Raw genomic sequence first — 21,829 nt, forward strand, 5'->3', positions numbered from 1 at the left:
TTTTGTTAAACCTCAGGCACTTCTACCTTTGTGTTATCTTCTTTTTCCATTTCTCTTCGGCCGAATGACTGGGGGTTATGGGTAAGGGAAGTGATACTTAACAGCTCTGCTGGGGTGCTCTTTGCCTCCTCCTGCTGGCCAGGAGTGAATATCCCACTAGTAATTGGAATAACGTTGTGAACTCTCCATGTCCGGAAAGAAAGAAATTTATCAGGTTCCTATTAGTTAAAAAGCTATAGAGCCATTGGCATATGGAAAAGGGCACATTAAGTTGTTTAATTTAAAGGGACATTGAACCCAAAATGTTTCTTCTATGATTTAGATAGAGAAATATATTTTTAAACAACTTTCTAATTTACTTTATCTAATTTGCTTCATTCACGTGTTATCGTTTGTTGAAAAGCATATCTAGATAGGCTCAGGAGGTGGGAGCGAGCTGCTGAATGGTGTCTGAACATATGGGCCTCTTGCGATTGGCTTACTGCTTTGTTCAGCTAGCTCCCAGTAGTGCATTGCTGCTCCTTCAAAAAAGCATACCAAGAAAATAAAGCAAAATTGATAATAAAAATAAATTGGAAACATATTTACAAATGTATGAAAATCATGAAAGAGTTTAATGTCCCTTTAACAAAAAGTAAATCAGGAACAATAGAGTTAAATAAAGAACTGAAATCCACAATTAAAACTCAGACATAGGTGTGAGGGTTATCCAAATGATGTCAAATATAATATAATAAGATTAATTGCATCATCCACAGATCTATTTGCTTTGTATGCAAACTGTAGTGGATCTTGAAGGGTGTCAGTCAAGGCTATTAGATTTCACAGCATAATTCTTTCAAAGCATTTTATAATAACAGAAGTAAGAGCAACCGGCTCAAAAGCTCTTGTTTCTTCTGAACCAGAATAATAATTGAAGATTTAAAACAAGTTAGTACAACACATATTACGGACTGGTTAAAAAGATCAGTAAAAACAGGTGCAAGTTGGTCACGACCATGTTTCAATGTAGCAGGAGAAATATTGTCAGTGGCTGGTGCTTTCTTAAGCTTCTGTCTTTTATAGAGTTTACTTGTTGTTCAGTTATAGAAAAATATTGTCTCTCTTCAGATTTGAGATAATTACAGAAGGCCTCTGCTTGTCAGATCTAGAGTACACTTTCTTTAATTGGTTAGGTAATAAAGCATCCATTATAACAGCTGAAGATTTTGGTTTGTAATATATTGGAGACCTTTCTAGACCGTAGTACTTTTATTTGCAGCAAAGCATTGTTCAAGTTTACCTTTATATTGCTTTTTAGCAGCCTTTACCCCTTTATTAATGAATATTTGGCTTTTTTTTTAATTCTTATTCATCTCCATTCCTGTAAGCTTCCTCTATAACAAAACGTAGCTTCCTTCGCTCTAGAATGAACCAAGGTTTATGGTTATGGAATTTACGTACAGACTTTGTTGGAATAAATCCTCCTTCACAAAAGCTGATACAAGAGATGACTATCAGCATAAATATCTAAATTTTCATTGCTATTACCAAAAATACTCCAATCTGTGGATTTTATGCAATCCTTTAATTTCTTAATATTATCCTCTGTCCATAAATGCTCTGATTTTACTTCAGGTTTTATAGATTTGATTTGATTTACTTCAGGTTTTATAGATAAATAAGTGAATGATCAGAATTGCCAAGAACAGAACAGCCTGTTATGCATTTTTTAATTACACAGTAGCAGTGATCCAAAATCTTTCCATTGCGAGTAGAACATTTAATTAGTTGTTTATATTTAGGAAAATCAAAGTTTTTCACAGCTAGACAGCTATAGTTAATGTGAGTCATATAGATGACATTGTGCTTACTCTCATGGAGTTATTTATGAGTCATCACTTATTGGCTAAAATGCAAGTCTATTAAAAGAACTGAGATAAGGGGGCAGTCTGCAGAGGCTTTAAATACAAGGTAATCACAGAGGTAAAATATATTAATATAACTGTATTGGTTATGCAAAACTGGGGAATGGGTAATAAAGGGATTATCTATCTTTTTAAAAGATAAACATTTTCAAGTAGACTGTCCCTTTAAGTCAATTTTGTAGTTTGACTGAAAAAAAATCTCCTGCTCATTTAGAATTTAAAAGTGCTATTGCATTTGTTATTATGTACTTGTTGCTGTTCAGGCAATTGTACTGTTTAATATCAAATAATCCTGATGTAATATACATTTATATTATTCCAACCATCAAAATACCATAAAATGTAAAAAAAAATGTACTTACGCTAGAAGAATACGGTTACCTTAACAGAAAAAAACTAATTTATTTTCTAGATGTTAAATTCTACTGGGAACAATATCTCAACGATAATTAGATATAGTGAGACACTTAAAGACACTTTAAACTTTTGGAGTCACCAGCTCCTTATAAGCATTTCCAAGAATTCACAGCATCTACGTATTTGCATTTGTGATTGGCTAAAGGCTGTCACATGGTACGTGTATGCATTTGTGATTGGCTGATGGCTATCACATGGTATGTGTATGCATTTGTGATTGACTGATGGCTGTCACATGGTACAGGGGGAGTGGAAATAGACACAACTTTTAAAATTGTCAGAAAAAAATCTACTACTCATTTGAAGTTCAGACTAAGTGCTATTGCATTGTCTTGTTATCTTGCATTTGTTGATTATGCAAATCTACTGTGTTGACTGGTCCTTTAAATGAATGAATCTACGAGCCAAATTCTACTATCTTGCTACGCATTTGACCTCTGATGAAACTTCATAACAACCCCCCACCTCCTCCTCTTTTCCTTATCCTTCTTCTTCTTTACTTGACTTTCATCCCTACTACTCACTCTATTCCCAGTTGTCTTCTTCTCCTATAATCACTTTCAACTGGCTGATGCCTCTGATACATCATAAGTTAATTTATCTTACATTACTGGACTCTCCAGAACAAATAATATGAATATCAGGGGCTTCAGGCTTAGTTGATATCTATAGACTTGGAACGAGCACCTTTTTGTACAGATCAGTACAATATTGCATGTCTTCTTGTTTTCTTTGTCCCTGATTTTGTATTAAATTAAAAAAAATGTAATGTATAATATTTAACCCCTTAGTGACCAGACCACTTCTCCATTTGTTGACCGTTCGGGACCAGGGGTATTTTTACATTTCTGTGCTGTTTGTGTTTAGCTGTAATTTTCCTCTTACTCATTTACTATACCCACACATATTATACAGGTAGCCCTCAGTTTACGCCGGGGCTAGGTTCCAGAAGGAATGGTTCTAAATCGAAACCGTTGTAAATTGAAACCCAGTTTATAATGTAAGTCAATGGGAAGTGAGGGATATAGGTTCCAGGCCCCTCTCAAAATTGTCATAAGTAACACCTAATACATTATTTTTAAAGCTTTGAAATTAAGACTTTAAATGCTAGACAGCATTATAAACTTAATAAAATAATCACACAACACAGAATATATAATTAAACTAAGTTAAATGAACAAAAAATTTGCTAAACAGCATTATAAACCTAATAAAATAATCACACAACACAGACTTCACTTGCATTTTTCTGCAAACAGTTATTTCTATGCATTCCAATCTGGACTGAGTTATAGACAGGACGTTCCTTTGAAATCTGCTCGATAGCTCAGGTCTAGTTAAACTGATTAATTTCAGCTTGCTTGGCTTTGCTGCAACACAAGCGGACAGCTCCCCCTACTGGCTATTTTAATAAATGCAATAAATACAAGTAGCACTTTGCTATTTCCAAACCATTTTTTTTTCAAAATTAGCGCTATTTACATTGGAACACTGATATCTTTCAGGAATCCCTGAATATCCCTTGACATGTATATATATATATTTTTTAGAAGACATCCCAAAGTATTGATCTATGCCCATTTTGGTTTATTTCATGCCACCATTTCACCGCCAAATGCGATCAAATAAAAAATCGCTGGCCGATGCAGAGAGGGCCACAAAGTGGCTGTCCTTGCATTGGATGCTTAAAAAATGTTATTGCAGAATGCCTCAATATCGAGGCATCGCTGCAATAACATGAAAGTAGCTGGAAGCGATCACAATCTCTTTCAGTGCTTGAAAAGCCTGAGGACGTACAGGGTACGTCCTTGATCCTTAAGTGACATTTTTTGTAGGACGTACCCTGTACACCCTTGGTCCTTAAGGGGTTAAGAGACTTGACTCCAATATCAAAAACTTAAAAACAAGTTCATATTATAATTTGGGTCATGGAAATGTACATTGTATTGTGTTGTATTTTAATTGTTGCAGTATAATTGTATGTTTTCAAAGGGATATAATAAAGCTTAGAACCAAGCTGTAGCTAATACTGAATCTGCAATGCACTTTGCTCTCAAAATAGAGCTTTGACCACTAATAAATATAAAAAAATCTCAATGAAAAATTCAAAGACAACATCAGTAAACAATATATCACTGATGCACTGATGAAATAATACTTTTTGTATGGAAAACCTAGTAAACCATTTGAATAAGTCACTTAGAATGTTCCAATCAATGTCTTACCACATGTCTAAAGAAACAGCTGTTATTTTCTCCTACGGCCACGAAACGCGTTGCAGAGCTTTTTAAAGTGTTTATATGCTACATGCAAGTTTCAATACATAAATTATAACCATTGATTTTGATTTAAAATCGTTTTGAGTTGTTTTTTTTGACAATTGATATCTTTAATATTGTGTTGGTGACAGCTTGCTGTGTATGTATATAAATATATATATATATATATATATATATATATATATATATATATATAGTTTGGTCTAATATTAACCTTTTAATTCCTAAGTAAACTTGTTGGTATTCTAAGGGTTAACATGCTTGAGGGTAACTGGAGAATAATACAGCTCCCTTTACTTAATCTCTTTACATCCTCTGTGTGTTACAGGTATATTGAGATCCTGAAGGAGCACAAGCCTAAGCTTTTATGGGATCAGCAAATAGCAGAGCATTATCTGGAATACAAAAAGTAAGCATCTTTCTTGACATCTGCCGGGCAGGAAGAACTGACACAGTGTGGTAGGTCTGTAACTGGGGAATTTCCATCAGGATACAGACACACAAGCATGCTTTTAAAGGGACGCTACATATTAAATTAATGTTAAATAGAATGATGTATTAAAAGCAATGATTAACCTGAGAATTATATCCAGGTGTTTTTTTTTTAATAGATTAATTGTTTAACCCTTTAACTGTGGATGACAAAATAAGGTCATCATCCACACAATACATTAAGTGCAGATAACAATCATGTGCCGTCACCCAAGGAGGGGGCTCTTTTGGAACTCATTGTGTTGCCCACATTTTACCCCCAAATCCTTGATGGTCCAGTGGACTGTCACCAAGCCCAGAAGCGGCAGGCAACTGCATAGGACTTAAGGGAACTGGAGGAGAGTTAAGTATATAAACCCCGCAATCTCAGTTTCCTTCAAAGGGATATGAAATGCAAAAATTGTATTTTGTGATTCAGACAATGTTAAAATAATTCCCAATCTTTTGTCAAATGTACTTTTTTTTCCATGGTATTATTTGTTGAAGAGATACCTAATAGGTGTATGTAGGTTTAGTGCTGTAGACAAGTGCACACTGCTGAGCTTATGTCCCTGCTTTTCAGCAAAAGATACCAAGAGAAGAACAAAAACTTCATAATAGAAGAAAATTTTAAAAGTTTTTTAAAATTGCATGCTCTATCTGAATCACAAAAGGAAAATTGTGGGTTTTATGTCCCTTAAAAGTCCTAGAAAACCACAAGACCCGCCATTTGAAAGGCAAAAGCCTGCTCTGTCATCAACAAGTCCTCCATGACCCCTTTTCTCTTGTTAAGTGTATCCAGTCCACGGATCATCCATTACTTGTGGGATATTCTCCTTCCCAACAGGAAGTTGCAAGAGGATCACCCACAGCAGAGCTGCTATATAGCTCCTCCCCTCACTGCAATATCCAGTTATTCTCTTGCAACTCTCAACAAAGATGGACGTAGTAAGAGGAGAGTGGTGTATTATAGTTAGTTTTTTAACTTCAATCAAAAGTTTGTTATTTTTAAATGGTACCGGAGTGTACTGTTTCATCTCAGGCAGCATTAGAAGAAGAATCTGCCTGTGATTTATATGATCTTAGCAGAAGTAACTAAGATCCACTGCCGTTCTCACATATTCTGAGGAGTGAGGTAACTTCAGAGGGGGAATGGCGTGCAGGTTTTCCTGCAATGAGGTATGTGCAGTTAACATATTTCTAGGGATGGAATTTGCTAGAAAAATGCTGCTGATACCGGATTAATGTAAGTTAAGCCTTAAATGCAGTGATAGCTACTGGTATCAGGCTTATTAACAGAGATACATACTCTTATAAAAGTGCAATATAAAACGTTTGCTGGCATGTTTAATCATTTTTATATATGCTTGCTGATAAAACTTATTGGGGCCTAGTTTTTTTCCACATGACTGGCTTGATTTTTGCCTAGAAACAGTTTCCTGAGGCTTTCCACTGTTGTAATATGAGTGGGAAGGGCCTATTTTAGTGCTTTTCTGTGCAGATAAAAATACTGACAGAGACATTCAGCTTCCCTCTGCATGATACAGGACATCTCTGAAGGGCTCAAAAGGCTTCAAAGTCGTGTTTGAGGAGGGTAACAACCACAGTAGACTGTGGCAGTTGTTGTGACTGTGTTTAAAAAACGTTTTTGTCATTTATTATTCCGTTTTTGTTATTAAGGGCTTAATCATCTATTTGCAAGTGGGTGCAATGCTCTGCTGACTTGTTGCATACACTGTAAAAATTTTGTTAGTGTAACTGCCTTTTTTCACTGTTATTTCAAATTTTGTCAAAATTTGTTTCTCTTAAAGGCACAGTAACGTTTTTTTATATTGCTTGTTAACTTGCTTTAAAGTGTTTTCCAAGCTTGCTAGTCTCATTGCTAGTCTGTACAAACATGTCTGAAACAGAGGATACTTGTTCATTATGTTTAAAAGCCATGGTGGAGCCCCATAGGAGAATGTGTACTAAATGTATTGATTTCACCTTAAACAGTAAAGATCAGTCTTTATCTATAAAAGAATTGTCACCAGAGGGGTCTGTCGAGGGGGTAGTTATGCCGACTAACTCTCCCCACGTGTCGGACCCTTCGCCTCCCGCTCAAGGGACGCATGCTAATATGGCGCCAAGTACATCAGGGACGCCCATAGCGATTACTTTGCAGGACATGGCTGCAATCATGAATAATACCCTGTCAGAGGTATTATCCAGATTGCCTGAATTGAGAGGCAAGCGCGATAACTCTGGGGTTAGACGAGATACAGAGCGCGTAGATGCTGTAAGAGCCAATTCTGATACTGCGTCACAATATGCAGAACCTGAGGACGGAGAGCTTCAGTCTGTGGGTGACGTCTCTGAATCGGGGAGACCTGATTCAGAGATTTCTAATTTTAAATTTAAGCTTGAGAACCTCCGTGTATTGCTTGGGGAGGTATTAGCTGCTCTGAATGACTGTGACACAATTGCAGTGCCAGAGAAATTGTGTAGACTGCATAAATATTATGCAGTGCCGGTGAGTACTGATGTTTTTCCAATACCTAAAAGGCTTACAGAAATTATTAGTAAGGAGTGGGATAGACCCGGTGTGCCCTTTTCCCCACCTCCTATATTTAGAAAAATGTTTCCAATAGATGCCACTACACGGGACTTATGGCAGACAGTCCCTAACGCGGAGGGAGCAGTTTCTATTTTAGCAAAGCGTACCACTATCCCGGTTGAGGACAGTTGTGCTTTTTCAGATCCAATGGATAAAAAATTAGAGGGTTACCTTAAGAAAATGTTTATTCAACAAGGTTTTATTTTACAGCCCCTTACATGCATTGCGCCTGTCACTGCTGCGGCGGCATTCTGGTTTGAGGCCCTGGAAGAGGCCATCCATACAGCTCCATTGACTGAAATTATTGACAAGCTTAGAACACTTAAGCTAGCTAACTCATTTGTTTCTGATGCCATTGTTCATTTGACTAAACTAACGGCTAAGAATTCCGGATTCGCCATCCAGGCGAGTAGGGCGCTATGGCTCAAATCCTGGTCAGCTGATGTGACTTTAAAGTCTATATTGCTCAACATTCCTTTCAAGGGGCAGACCTTATTCGGGCCTGGTTTGAAAGAAATTATTGCTGACATTACTGGAGGTAAGGGTTATACCCTTCCTCAGGACAGGGCCAAATCAAGGGCCAAACAGTCTAATTTTCGTGCCTTTCGAAATTTCAAGGCAGGTGCAGCATCAACTTCCTCTGCTTCAAAACAAGAGGGAACTTTTGCTCAATCCAAGCAGGCCTGGAAACCTAACCAGTCCTGGGACAAGGGCAAGCAGGCCAGAAAGCCTGCTGCTGCCTCTAAGACAGCATGAAGGAGCGGCCCCCTATCCGACAACGGATCTAGTAGGGGGCAGACTCTCTCTCTTCGCCCAGGCGTGGGCAAGAGATGTTCAGGATCCCTGGGCGTTGGAGATCATATCTCAGGGATATCTTCTGGACTTCAAAACTTCTCCTCCACAAGGGAGATTTCACCTTTCAAGATTATCTGCAAACCAGATAAAGAAAGAGGCATTCCTAAGCTGCGTACAAGACCTCCTTGTAATGGGAGTGATCCATCCAGTTCCGTGGACGGAACAAGGACAGGGGTTTTATTCAAATCTGTTTGTGGTTCCCAAAAAAGAGGGAACCTTCAGACTAAACAAATTCCTCAGAGTTCCGTCATTCAAGATGGAAACTATTCGAACCATTTTACCCATGATCCAAGAGGGTCAGTACATGACCACAGTAGACTTAAAGGATGCCTACCTTCACATTCCGATTCACAAGAATCATCATTGGTTCCTGAGGTTTGCCTTTCTAGACAGGCATTACCAATTTGTAGCTCTTCCATTCGGGTTGGCTACAGCCCCAAGAATTTTTACAAAGGTTCCTAGCTCACTTCTGGCGGTCCTAAGACCGCGAGGCATAGCGGTGGCTCCTTACCTAGACGACATCCTGATACAGGAGTCAAGCTTTCAAATTGCCAAATCTCATACAGAGATAGTTCTGGCATTCCTGAGGTCCCATGGGTGGAAAGTGAACGAAGAAAAGAGTTCTCTATCTCCTCTCACAAGGGTTTCCTTCCTAGGGACTCTAATAGATTCTATAGAAATGAAAATTTACCTGACGGAGTCCAGGTTATCAAAACTTCTATATACTTGCCGTGTTCTTCACTCCATTCCGCGCCCCAAGGTGGCTCAGTGCATGGAAGTAATCGGCTTAATGGTAGCGGCGATGGACATAGTGCCATTTGCGCGCCTGCATCTCAGACCGCTGCAATTATGCATGCTCAGTCAGTGGAATGGGGATTACACAGATTTGTCCCCTCTACTAAATCTGGATCAGGAAACCAGAGATTCTCTTCTCTGGTGGTTATCTCGGGTCCATCTGTCCAAGGGTATGACCTTTCGCAGACCAGATTGGACAATTGTAACAACAGATGCCAGCCTTCTAGGTTGGGGTGCAGTCTGGAACTCCCTGAAGGCTCAGGGTTCATGGACTCAGGAGGAGAAACTCCTCCCAATAAATATTCTGGAGTTAAGAGCAATATTCAATGCTCTTCTAGCTTGGCCTCAGTTAGCAACACTGAGGTTCATCAGATCTCAGTCGGACAACATCACGACTGTGGCTTACATCAACCATCAAGGGGGAACCAGGAGTTCCCGAGCGATGTCAGAAGATAATTCGCTGGGCAGAGACTCACTCTTGCCACCTGTCAGCGATCCATATCCCAGGTGTAGAGAACTGGGAGGCGGATTTTCTAAGTCGTCAGACTTTTCATCCGGGGGAGTGGGAACTCCATCCGGAGGTGTTTGCTCAATTGGTTCTCCGTTGGGGCAAACCAGAATTGGATCTCATGGCGTCTCGCCAGAACGCCAAGCTTCCTTGTTACGGATCCAGGTCCAGGGACCCAGAAGCGGCACTGATAGATGCTCTAGTAGCGCCTTGGTTCTTCAACCTGGCTTATGTGTTTCCACCGTTTCCTCTGCTCCCTCGTCTGATTGCCAAAATCAAACAGGAGAGAGCATCTGTGATATTGATAGCGCCTGCCTGGCCACGCAGGACCTGGTATGCAGACCTAGTGGACATGTCATCCTTTCCACCATGGACTCTGCCTCTGAGACAAGACCTTCTAATACAAGGTCATTTCAATCATCCGAATCTACTTTCTCTGAGACTGACTGCATGGAGATTGAACGCTTGATCCTATCAAAGCGTGGCTTCTCCGAGTCAGTAATTGATACCTTAATACAGGCACGAAAGCCTGTCACCAGGAAAATTTACCACAAGATATGGTGTAAATATCTTCATTGGTGTGAATCCAAGAATTACTCATGGAGTAGGGTTAGGATTCCTAGGATATTGTCCTTCCTCCAAGAGGGTTTGGACAAAGGATTATCAGCTAGTTCTTTAAAGGGACAGATTTCTGCTCTGTCTTTTCTTTTACACAAGCGTCTGGCAGAAGTTCCAGACGTTCAGGCATTTTGTCAGGCTTTAGTTAGAATTAAGCCTGTGTTTAAACCTGTTGCTCCTCCATGGAGCTTAAACTTGGTTCTTAAAGTTCTTCAAGGGGTTCCGTTTGAACCCCTTCATTCTATTGATATCAAACTTCTATCATGGAAAGTTCTTTTTCTGATGGCTATTTCCTCGGCTCGAAGAGTCTCTGAGTTATCTGCCTTACATTGTGATTCTCTTTATCTGATCTTTCATTCAGATAAAGTAGTTCTGCGTACAAAACCTGGGTTTTTACCTAAGGTGGTTTCTAACAAGAATATCAATCAAGAGATTGTTGTTCCATCATTATGTCCTAATCCTTCTTCAAAGAAGGAACGTCTTTTGCATAATCTAGACGTAGTCCGTGCCTTGAAGTTTTACTTACAGGCTACTAAAGATTTTCGTCAAACATCTAACCTGTTTGTTGTTTACTCTGGACAGAGGAGAGGTCAAAAGGCCCCGGCAACCTCTCTTTCTTTTTGGCTTCGGAGTATAATCCGTTTAGCCTATGAGACTGCTGGACAGCAGCCTCCTGAAAGGATTACAGCTCATTCTACTAGAGCTGTGGCTTCCACCTGGGCCTTTAAAAATGAGGCCTCTGTTGAACAGATTTGCAAGGCTGCGACTTGGTCTTCGCTTCATACCTTTTCCAAATTTTACAAATTTGATACTTTTGCTTCTTCGGAGGCTGTTTTTGGGAGAGAGGTTCTACAGGCAGTGGTTCCTTCCGTTTAAGTTCCTGCCTTGTCCCTCCCATCATCCGTGTACTTTAGCTTTGGTATTGGTATCCCACAAGTAATGGATGATCCGTGGACTGGATACACTTAACAAGAGAAAACATAATTTATGCTTACCTGATAAATTTATTTCTCTTGTAGTGTATCCAGTCCACGGCCCGCCCTGTCCTTTTCAGGCAGGTCTAAATTTTAATTAAACTACAGTCACCACTGCACCCTATGGTTTCTCCTTTCTCGGCTTGTTTCGGTCGAATGACTGGATATGGCAGTGAGGGGAGGAGCTATATAGCAGCTCTGCTGTGGGTGATCCTCTTGCAACTTCCTGTTGGGAAGGAGAATATCCCACAAGTAATGGATGATCCGTGGACTGGATACACTACAAGAGAAATAAATTTATCAGGTAAGCATAAATTATGTTTTTTAAAACCCAGAAGCCCCTCTTTATAATAAAGCCCCAATACAGGTTTTTATAGCCAGGTGATCACTGTGTATAAATGTGCATTTATTTGAGTAAAGGCTCATGGGAGTCCATGCATGCTCATCAAAGTTACATACATATACTCAAAGGGCTTTTTTATATGTGGATAACCCCACCTTCTTTTTACAACAGTTTAAAAAAAAAACTTTTTTTACAATCTTTGTTTATTAAAATTTTAATAAAAATATACATTTTTGCGCATGTTGTTATTCAGTTCTAATGTGTCAAGATATATACGTAAGATAATACTATAGTGTGATGTGCAGGGTCTGCGTGGGTTTCTTACTGAAATATGACCTACAGTGTGGCTTAAATGTGAACAACATCTAAAAACTCCAAAATAACTCAGCGGTTAAAGGGTTTAAAGGGTTTAAATATCAGAGAAGCAGATGTAAAGTTTAGCCTCTCTAGATTAATGGGCACCTTTCTGTTGTAACCTAGGTTTCTTTCCAAAGGCAGGGAGAGTCCACAACTTCATTCATTACTGTTGAGGAATATCAACACCTGGCCACCAGGAGGAGGCAAAGACATCCCAGCCAAAGGCTATAAATATCCCTCCCAATTCCCCTATCCCCCCAGTTATTCTTTGTCTTTTGTCACTAAAGGAAGTGTTAGAAGAAGTTTTTAAGTAGCCATGTAAATCTCTCAGTGAGAGAAGTGGTGAATGTTAGCAGCTGGATGTGGCAGGGATTGTGCTCTGTGTAGTATCTAGCTATTTAATCTAACAACCCCTTGGGGAACCAGTGTTAGTGTTTTACACTGTTTCCCTTTATTTCACTCCGGTCACTGTCAGACACATTGAGGAGAGACTGTCGCACCTTGAGATGCTGTGTCTGCTCCACAGCGCTGATCCTGGAGGATAAGTCCTTTTATATTTTTCATTTGGGATTGTACCTAGGAGGCTATGAATCTCCCTGAGGATGCGATAAGGACCTATAAGGCACAGTGTGACACTATTTGAATCCTCTAAAGGATCTTGGGACAATCTCCTACGTAGTTGAGGTGGATTTTAGAGCAGTTAGGGAACACATCGTGTGCTGCTTAGCTCCTTTGCCAACGGAGCATTTTGTGTATGGGGTCTGGCTCATGAGGGGATCTTTATTATCATGGCAGATAGAAGCAGGGGAATTTTTTATTTTTTTCAGCACTACGCAGCTGATATCAGCTTTGCACGCTTTTGACTAGAGTGGGGGCAGTCTCTGACTTGCGCGCCATGTGACCGGACGCAGTTTCCTCCTAATCCTGTTTCTGTACGCTACGGCAGGGATTTTGTAGCTACGGGGAGATATCGATTTCAGTCCAGTTTTGGTTTTCTGGGAGGTGGTAAATACCTCAGCCTAGACTGCAGGAAGTACCTCAGCCTAGGCTGCAGGTAGAGGTACTACTCTCGGAAATTCAAGTCATTTTGATTCGTGTGTTGAGATCCGTTTATCCCGTAATGGAGGACACTGACATTAATCCCTCAGAGGGTTGAAGCTCAGCTATCTCTATAACTAATACATGTTTATATTGTGAGGAGACCATGGTCTGCCCCCCTGCACCGGTTTGCTCTATCTGAGGTGAGGTTTTAAAAGCCAAGAAGAAGTTTAAAACTGTTAATCCTTCTGGTAAGCTTATTGTCTCTGAGCCATCCAGCTCTCAGGACTCTATTGTCCAGGAGATGCCTATTCTTGTACCGCAGTCCCCTTTTAACCCTATATCACAAGCAGTTCCCCGCAGCTCACCTGTAACTCTTGCTGGAGGTGGTTTGCTGCCAGCGGATTTTGCTTTGCAACTTCAGTTCGCTGTCTCTGCTACGCTAAACGCCTTACCTATCTCTGGGAAGCATAAGGGAAAGGTTAAGCATAGTTCTACTGTATTGGGGGAGAACCTGTCTCTCCAGTCTGAGTTGGCTAGTATGTTTCACCTCTCTGCGGATGAGTTAACTTCTGTGGCAACGGAAGGTGAGCTTTGGGAGTCAGAGGTTTCAGAAATGAAATCTCCTTCTCCTGAGGAATCTAACTTCAGGTTTAAAATTCAGCACTCCTGTTATCTTTTTAAGGAGGTTTTATCTACTCTATAGGTTCTGGAAACTAAGCTTGCTGAGGAGCTTAAGATTCCAAAGTTAGATAGGGTCTATGAAGAAAGGAAGGTTACTGATACTTTTCCGGTTATTGCGAAGGAATGGGAAAGTTTGGAACTCCTTTCTCTGCTTCTTCCACTTTTAAGAAGTTGTTTCCAGTCCCTGGTTCTCAATTTGAGCTGTGGAGTTCCATTCCTAATGTGGATGGTGCTATTTCCACTCTCGACAAGCATACTACCATCCCTCTAGAGGATAGATCCTCTTTTAGGTATCCTATGGACAAGAAATTGGAAAGTTACTTAAGAAGGATGTTTCAACACATGGGTCTCCTGTTTAAACGGCTGCTGCTGTAGCCACGGTTGCAGGTGTGGCCACTTATTGGTGTGACTCCTTGTCAGAGTTAATTGAAGTTGAATCCTCCCTGGAGGACATTCAGGATAAGATTAGGGCTCTAAAAAGAGCCAATTCTTTTATCATTGATGCTAATATGCAGATTGTACGTTTGAATGCCAAATCATTAGGTTTTGCCGTCCTGTCGCAACGGGCCCTTTGGTTAAAGTCTTGGTCCGCTGATATGGTCCCCAAGTCTAGGCTTCTTTCCTTACCATTCAAGGGGAAGATTTTGTTCAGCCCAGGTCTGGACTCCATCACTTCCACTGTTAATGGAGGAAAGGGTTCCTTCCTCCCCAGGACAAGAAAACTACCCCTAAGGGAAGACCGTCCTGGTTTTCATTCCTTTCGTTCAGACCAGAATCAGCTGGCTCAATCGTCCTCCAAGCCGGAGCAGTCCAAGGGTACTTGGAAGCCTAACCAGACTTGGAACAAATCCAAGCAGACCAAAAAGCCCACTGAAAACAAATCTGCATGAAGGGGCGATGTCAGGGTGCCAGGAATCAGAGTGAGACGAGAAGTGCAAAAATAATCACACCTTTATTAATAGCAAAAAATAATTTAAAAAGTCCACAAGTCAAATAACAAACCAGGAGTCAATACCAGAGCTGGTAGTCAGACGAGCCGAAAAATGTAAAAATGAAGCTCTCCAACATGCCAAAGTTTCAATGCTTTATTTTAGAAAGTGCAGAGTCAAACAGCCACGACGTTTCGGGGAGCCATGCCCCTTAATCATGTGGTAAGTGATAGTACAGGTACACCTGTTTAAATAGCTCACCTTGGGATTTTAACCCTTACAATCTTGTAATTTACATTCTATAAATGCAACAGCACCATCTGCTGGTGAAAGATAGGTAGACCATGTACAAAAATTAAAAACAAAAGACGAGCCGAGTCAGGAGCCAACACGAATAGTCAGACGAGCCAAGTCAGGAGCCAAAGCGAGTAGTCAGACGAGCCGGACTCAGGAACAAGGAGAACATCAGGATCAGGAACCAGAAGGGACGTCAGACAGCCAGGTAATACAGAGGAACTCTCACAAACAGGTCTGAGACAACGCAAGGGCAAAGCATACTGAACTGAGGCCCTTTAAATAATAAGTGATGACATCACAATTCTGAGACTGCAACCTGTCTCACATGGGTGATGTACACCAGTCTGGCCATAAAAGGACATGCAGGAAATGAGCACCATCACACACTATGCACCATAGTCAGCAAGAGAGGTGAGTAAAATGGCTGCCAGCAGCACATGGCAAACAAAGCAATGAAAAAACCCTGACAGGCGGCCCCTGATCCAGGATCGGATCGAGTAGGGGGCATTCCATCTTTTTTTCTCAGAGGCTTGGGGTCGGGATGTTCAGGATCCTTGGGTGTTAGACGTCGTATCTCTGGGTACAGAATAGGGTTCAAATCTTCTCCTTTCAAGACTGTCTAGAAGACCAGAGAAGAGGGCAGCTTTCTTAGATTGTGTTTGGAACCTTTCCTCCCTTGGGGTAATCGTCCCGTTGCCCCACTCAGAAAGGGGTCTAAGTTTTTACTCAAACCTCTTTGTAGTTCTCAAGATGGAGGGGTCTTATTGCCCAATCCTGAACTTAAAATGCCTCAACAAGTTTCTAAGGGTTCCCTCCTTCAAAATTGAGTCTATCAGGTTCATTCTTCCCTTGATACAGGAAGGACAGTTCATGACTACAAGCTATTTAAAGGATGCATACCTTCATGTTCAGATCCACAAGGATCATTTTCAGTTCCTGCGGTTTGCATTTCTGGACCAGCATTTCCAGTTCATAGAGGTTGTAGAGGTTGAAGATGGAAGCGAGCAGAGGCCAGATCCCAGAGTATCGCAATGGCTCCTTACCTGGACGATATCTTGGTTCAAGCTTCATCTTTTCCTCTAACAAGATTTTAGACAGAGTCTCTTCTTCGTCTCCTTTGGACACGCGGATGGAAGATAAGTCTAGAAAACAGGGTTGTTTTTCTAGGAACTATAATCGATTCAGTCTCTATGAATATCTTTCTGACGGATCAGAGACGTTCCAAACTGGTGTCGGCTTGTCGATTCATTCAGGCCACCCTAAACCCGTCAGTGGCTCAGTGTATGGAAGTGATTGGTCTCATGGTGTCCTCCATGGACATTATTCCTTTTGCTCGCTTCCATCTTCAACCTCTACAATTATGCATGCTGAGGCAAAGGAACGGAGATCACTTAAATCTGTCTCAACAGATTGTTTTAGACAAACTAACAAGAGATTTTCTTTCTTGATAGCTCTGTCAAGATCACCTGTCTCTAGGCACGTGCTTCTTGAGACCATCCTGAGAGATTGTGACTACGGATGCCAGCCTTTCAGGCTGGGGAACAGTCTGGGGTCACAGAAAATCTCACGGTACTTTGTCCCGAGAGGAATCATCTCTTCCAGTCAATATCTTGGAACTTCGGGCCATTTACAATGCTCTGAGGGCTCAACTTTGTTCTTCCCGGTATATCAGATTTCAATCAGACAACATAACTTCTGTCACTTACATAAATCATCAGGGAGGAACAAGAAGCTCCCTAGCGATGATAGAAGTGTCTTGAATCCTGCATTGAGCGGAATCCCACAATTGTCCTCTTTCTGCGATCCACATCCTGGGAGTGGATAACTGGGAAGCGGATTTCCTCAGCAGACAGTCTTTTCACCCAGGGGAGTAGTCACTACACCCCGAGGTGTTCTCCGAGATAACTCTCAGATGGGGGTTCCAGAGATCGACCTCATGGCTTCCGGCTCAATCCCAAACTACTCAGGTACGGGTTTAGATCAAGGGATCCTAACGCGAAGTTGGTGGACACGTTAGTGGTCCCATGGAGGTTCAAGCTCATATATATTTTTCCTCCGTTGGCTCTCTTACCTCGAGTCATTGCTCGCATCAAGCATGAGCTAGCTCCAGTCATTTTAATAGTGCCATCTTGGCTGCGAAGAACATGGTTTGCAGATTTGGTAAGGATGTCCTCCTCTCGTTCATGGTGATTGCCGTCCTGTGCGGACCTTCTAATGCAGGGAGCATTCCTGCATCAAAACCTATATTCTCTGAGACTGACTGCGGGAAGATTGATTGCCTAGTCTTATACAAAAGAGGTTTTTTTTCTGAGAGAGTCATAGATACTCTGATCCAGGCTTGTAAGTTGGTTACTCACCGTATTTACAGGGTGTGGCGTACTTACCTACTTTGTGCGAGGGAAAATCGCGTTCCTCACACCAATTGCTAGAATTCTGTATTTTCTTCAGGATGGTTTGGAAAAGGTGATAAAAACAAAAACCCAAGAGGGTATCCTAATGGGGGGTGTACCGTAAAAAATAATAATAATGAAACACACAGAAAACCCCAAATAAATGAAATAAAATGAAATGCAATTGAAAATAATAAGATAAAACATTAGAATATAAAAAGATATACAAAATGTACTTGAGTCCAAATGGTGTTGGAGTCAGAGACCAATAGAAAACTTAAATGTTCAATGACCAAACAATCAGCTACTGTCTGTGGTGGTCTGCAAGTGATGCTCTGGTCCGTAATGTTTAGAAGGGTAAAGGAGAGGCCGCTCCGCTTATGAATCCAGTGTGTGGAATAATCTAAAGATCTGGAAAAAAGAGAAGAAGGCGCTTCATAGTGTATTACAGATTGCTGAATTTATCAACAAACAGGTGGAAATATGCTCACCAGATAACGTTGCACTGTAAGCTTACGTTTTTCCAAATTGGTGTAAAGATTTCCAGCCCTGACCAGCTAAAACTAATTGAGATTTCTGGCATTTCCACCAGCCTGCAGCCAAGGAACAGCTGACAGTGTACTAGCCGCTTTACTAAGTGCTAGCCTGCATTCAAGCACAGGTCATAGTACTGTGCAACGGCATCTGGTAAGCATATTTCCACCTGTTTGTTGATGAATTTAGCAATCTGTAATACACTATGAGGCACCCTCTTCTCTTTTTTCCTGGTTTGGAAAAGGGCCTGTCGGCTAGTTCTCTGAAGGGTCAGATTTCTGCCCTTTCGGTCCTACTGCACAAGAGATTAGCAGACCTTCCTGATGTACAGTTTTTTGTTCAGGCTCTGGTTAGAATCAGGCCTGTATTTAAACCTGTTGCACCACCATGGAGCTTCATTCTTGTTCTACGTCTTTTGCAGCAGGCTCCGTTTGAGCCTATGCATTCTGTTGATCTTAAACTTCTATCCTGGAAGGTTCTGTTTTTGTTGGCCATTGCCACTGCTCACAGAGTCTCTGAGATATCTGCTTTACAGTGTGAGCCCCCTTATCTGGTATTCCAAGTGGATAAGGCAGTTTTACGTACCAAGTTAGGATTTCTACCTTAGATGGTTTTGGATCGCAACATCAATCAAGAGATTGTTGTTCCTTTTTTTTGTCCTAATCCTTCTTCCTTGAAGGAACGTTTGCTCCACAATCTGGACGTTGTGCGTGCTTTAAAATGTTATCTCCAGGCAACTAAGGATTTCAGACAATCCTCTTCTTTGTTTGTTTTGTATGTTGGTAGACACAAGGGCCAGAAGGCCACTGCAACTTCATTATCTTATTGGCTGAGAAGTATCATCCATTTAGCTAATGAGAAGGCTGGACAACAGCCTCCTGAGATGATAACGGCTCATTCCACTAGGGCAGTTTCTTCTTCCTGGGCTTTTAAGAACAAAGCCTCCATAGATAGATCAGATTTCTAAGGCGGCTACCTGGTCCTTCTTACATACTTTTTCAAAATTCTATAAATTCTGTGTTTTTGCTTCGGCTGAAGCAGCTTTTGGGAGAAAGGTGTTACAGGCTGTGGTGCCCTCAGTTTAGGGTCCGCCTTCCTTTATTCAGTGTCCTCTGGAGCTTGGGTATTGGCTCCCAACAGTAATGAATGAAGTTGTGGACTCTCCCTGCCTTTGGAAAGAAAACAAAATGTATGCTTACCAGTTAAATTCCTTTCTTTCCTTGCAGGGAGAGTCCACGAACCCGCCTGTTGTCTTTGTTTTGGCGGCTTCCTTTTTCTTTTCTTCTGGCACCTCTATACCCTAATGTTTCTCCTACTTTTCCTTGTTCCCTCGGCCGAATGACTGGAGGGATAGGGGAAGTGGGAGGGATATTTATAGCCTTTGGCTGAGGTGTCTTTGACTCCTCCTGGTGGCCAGATGTTGATATTCCCCAACAGTAATGAATGAAGTCGGGGACTCTCCCTACCAGGAAAGAAAGGAATTTATCCGGTAAGCATACATTTAGTTTTCTCTATATTTCAATGCCTAAAGTATTTTTTTTGTGACTATAAAGTATCAATTAAACTTACTTTTCATTCATATGTACAGTATAACTACATACCGTGTTGTTTTGTACAGGAATAAAGGAGGAAAGCATGCTGTCTTCTACCCTACACTTAAGGTGAGCAGCTGAAAAGCGGTCTGAGGGCAGCAAACTTCCAGTCTTTGATCAATACATCTGGGCATTTTAAAGGGACAATAAAGGCAAACTTTAATGATTCAGATGAAACATGTAATTTTCCAATATGCTTCTGTTATCAAATTCCCTTGTTCTCTTTGTATCCTTTGTTAAAGAGTATACATAGTTATGCATTTTAAAGATCTTGAAAATTATCAGTACAGTTTACCACCCAGGAGAGTAAAAGTTTGTAGTCCATTCCAGTGTTAGCCATAGAGGGAAAAGCTTTTTTTTCTTCTTTCTCCTCTGCTGCAGTTTCTCAGTGTTTCTTGTGAACTATGCATTTAAGTACAGAGTCTGGAAAGATCTACAAACAAAATACATTTTTAGAGTATTTTAAAATTACCATTTTGTTATTAAAAAATTTAACAGGTTAAATAAAGCCAAACCAGTCCACAGAAACACCCATTGAGAAGCTTGTTGAGTATATTTATCTGGTCTGCATTGCTACAGCCATTCAGAAACTAGATATAAATAAGCTACTACACCAGTCAAACCAATCACTGTGTAGTATGTATTAGTATCAAATAAACTGCGGAATGTTTCAGTATGCTGTATGCACTCAAACCTCTTAAAGGGACAGTATAGTCAAAACAAAACTTTCATAATGCAGATAGAGTGTGCAATTTTAAACAACTTTCTAATCTACTTCTATTATCTTATTTACTTCATTCTCTTGGTATCCTTTGTAGTATGTAGTTGAATCATGAAAGACAAAATGTGGCATTCATTACCCTTTAATTAAAATACCCACACCACTGTGAAAGAAGACTCTTACAGATCTTTCATGTGTGGAAAAAGTGTCCCAGACAATAATCCCTCACTTGCTTATTTTCTTTTAGTTCTCTTGTCATATATAAGCAACCTAATTGTAACGATGGACGCTTGGGACTTGCATGTCTCTATAAGATGAAACTCTAACCACAAGGGAGCTCTAATAGATATCCCCCCTTCCCTTTCCATGTAATTTAGGGGTCACAAAGCTAATTTACAAGAGAGGAACAACACTTTTGAAGGTTGCTTATCCCCTAGAATGCCGGTGATCACCATTAGAAACTGTTATATCTGCAATGCTGGACACCAGGGCAAATTTATCTGGTGGGGGAGGCGACTTGTTACGCAGCCTTTGTCTGCATTACTTAGAGAGGAATAAGGCCCCTAAAATTAGCAGGTGATTGGTGTGGTAATGTTTATTATACCCTAGCCAATTAGACACAAGCTGCTAGATTACGAGTTTTGCGTTAGAGGCTGTGCGGTGCTAACGAGCAGTTTATGCTCACCTCTCACTTACAGACAGCGCTGGTATTACGGGTTTATACAAACCCGCCGTTTACCGCAAAAAAAGTGATCGTAGAGCAAAATTTTGCTCCACATCTCACCTCAATACCAGCGCTGCTTACGTTAGCGGTGAGCTGGCTGAACATGCTCGTGCGCGATTTCCCCATAGGAAACAATGGGGGAGAGCCGGCTGAAAAAAAACCTAACACCTGCAAAAAAGCAGCGTAAAGCTCCTAACGCAGCCCCATTGATTCCTATGGGGAAACAAAAGTTATGTCTACACCTAACACCCTAACATGAACCCTGAGTCTAAACGCCCCTAATCTTACACTTATTAACCCCTAATCCGCCAACATCGCAGATACCTACATTATATTATTAACCCCTAATCTGCCGCTCCGGGCATCGCCGCCACCTACATTATACTTATGAACCCCTAATCTGCTGCCCCCAACGTTGCCGACACCTACATTATATTAACCCCTAATCTGCCGCCTGCAATGTTGCCGCAACCTACCTACACTTATTAACCCCTAATCTGCCGCCCCCAATGTCGCTGCCACTATAATAAAGTTATTAACCCCTAAACCTAACCCTACCCCCCCTAAATTAAATATAATTTAAATAAAATAACTATCATTAACTACATTATTCCTATTTAAAACTAAATACTTACCTATAAAATAAACCCTAAGATAGCTACAATATAACAGTTACATTGTAGCTAGCTTAGGGTTTATTTTTATTTTACAGGCAAGTTTGTATTTATTTTAACTAGGTAGAATAGTTAGTAAATAGTTATTAACTATTTAATAACTACCTAGCTAAAATAAAGACAAAA

General features: G+C 40.7%; 1 protein-coding gene across 1 annotated transcript in view; it reads left to right on the plus strand.

Annotated features, from left to right (window-relative positions):
* CHID1 (chitinase domain containing 1) overlaps positions 1 to 21,829 on the plus strand; it is a 1,450,539-nt gene that overhangs the window by 1,401,083 nt on the left and 27,627 nt on the right. The window contains exons 11-12 of the mRNA XM_053720199.1: positions 4,932 to 5,012; positions 19,611 to 19,653. Of these exons, the coding sequence (XP_053576174.1) occupies positions 4,932 to 5,012; positions 19,611 to 19,653 (124 nt within the window). The remainder of the gene's footprint in view (positions 1 to 4,931; positions 5,013 to 19,610; positions 19,654 to 21,829) is intronic.

Source organism: Bombina bombina, chromosome 7 (genome assembly GCF_027579735.1).
Source record: "Bombina bombina isolate aBomBom1 chromosome 7, aBomBom1.pri, whole genome shotgun sequence".
Classification (NCBI taxonomy): Eukaryota; Metazoa; Chordata; class Amphibia; order Anura; family Bombinatoridae; genus Bombina; species Bombina bombina.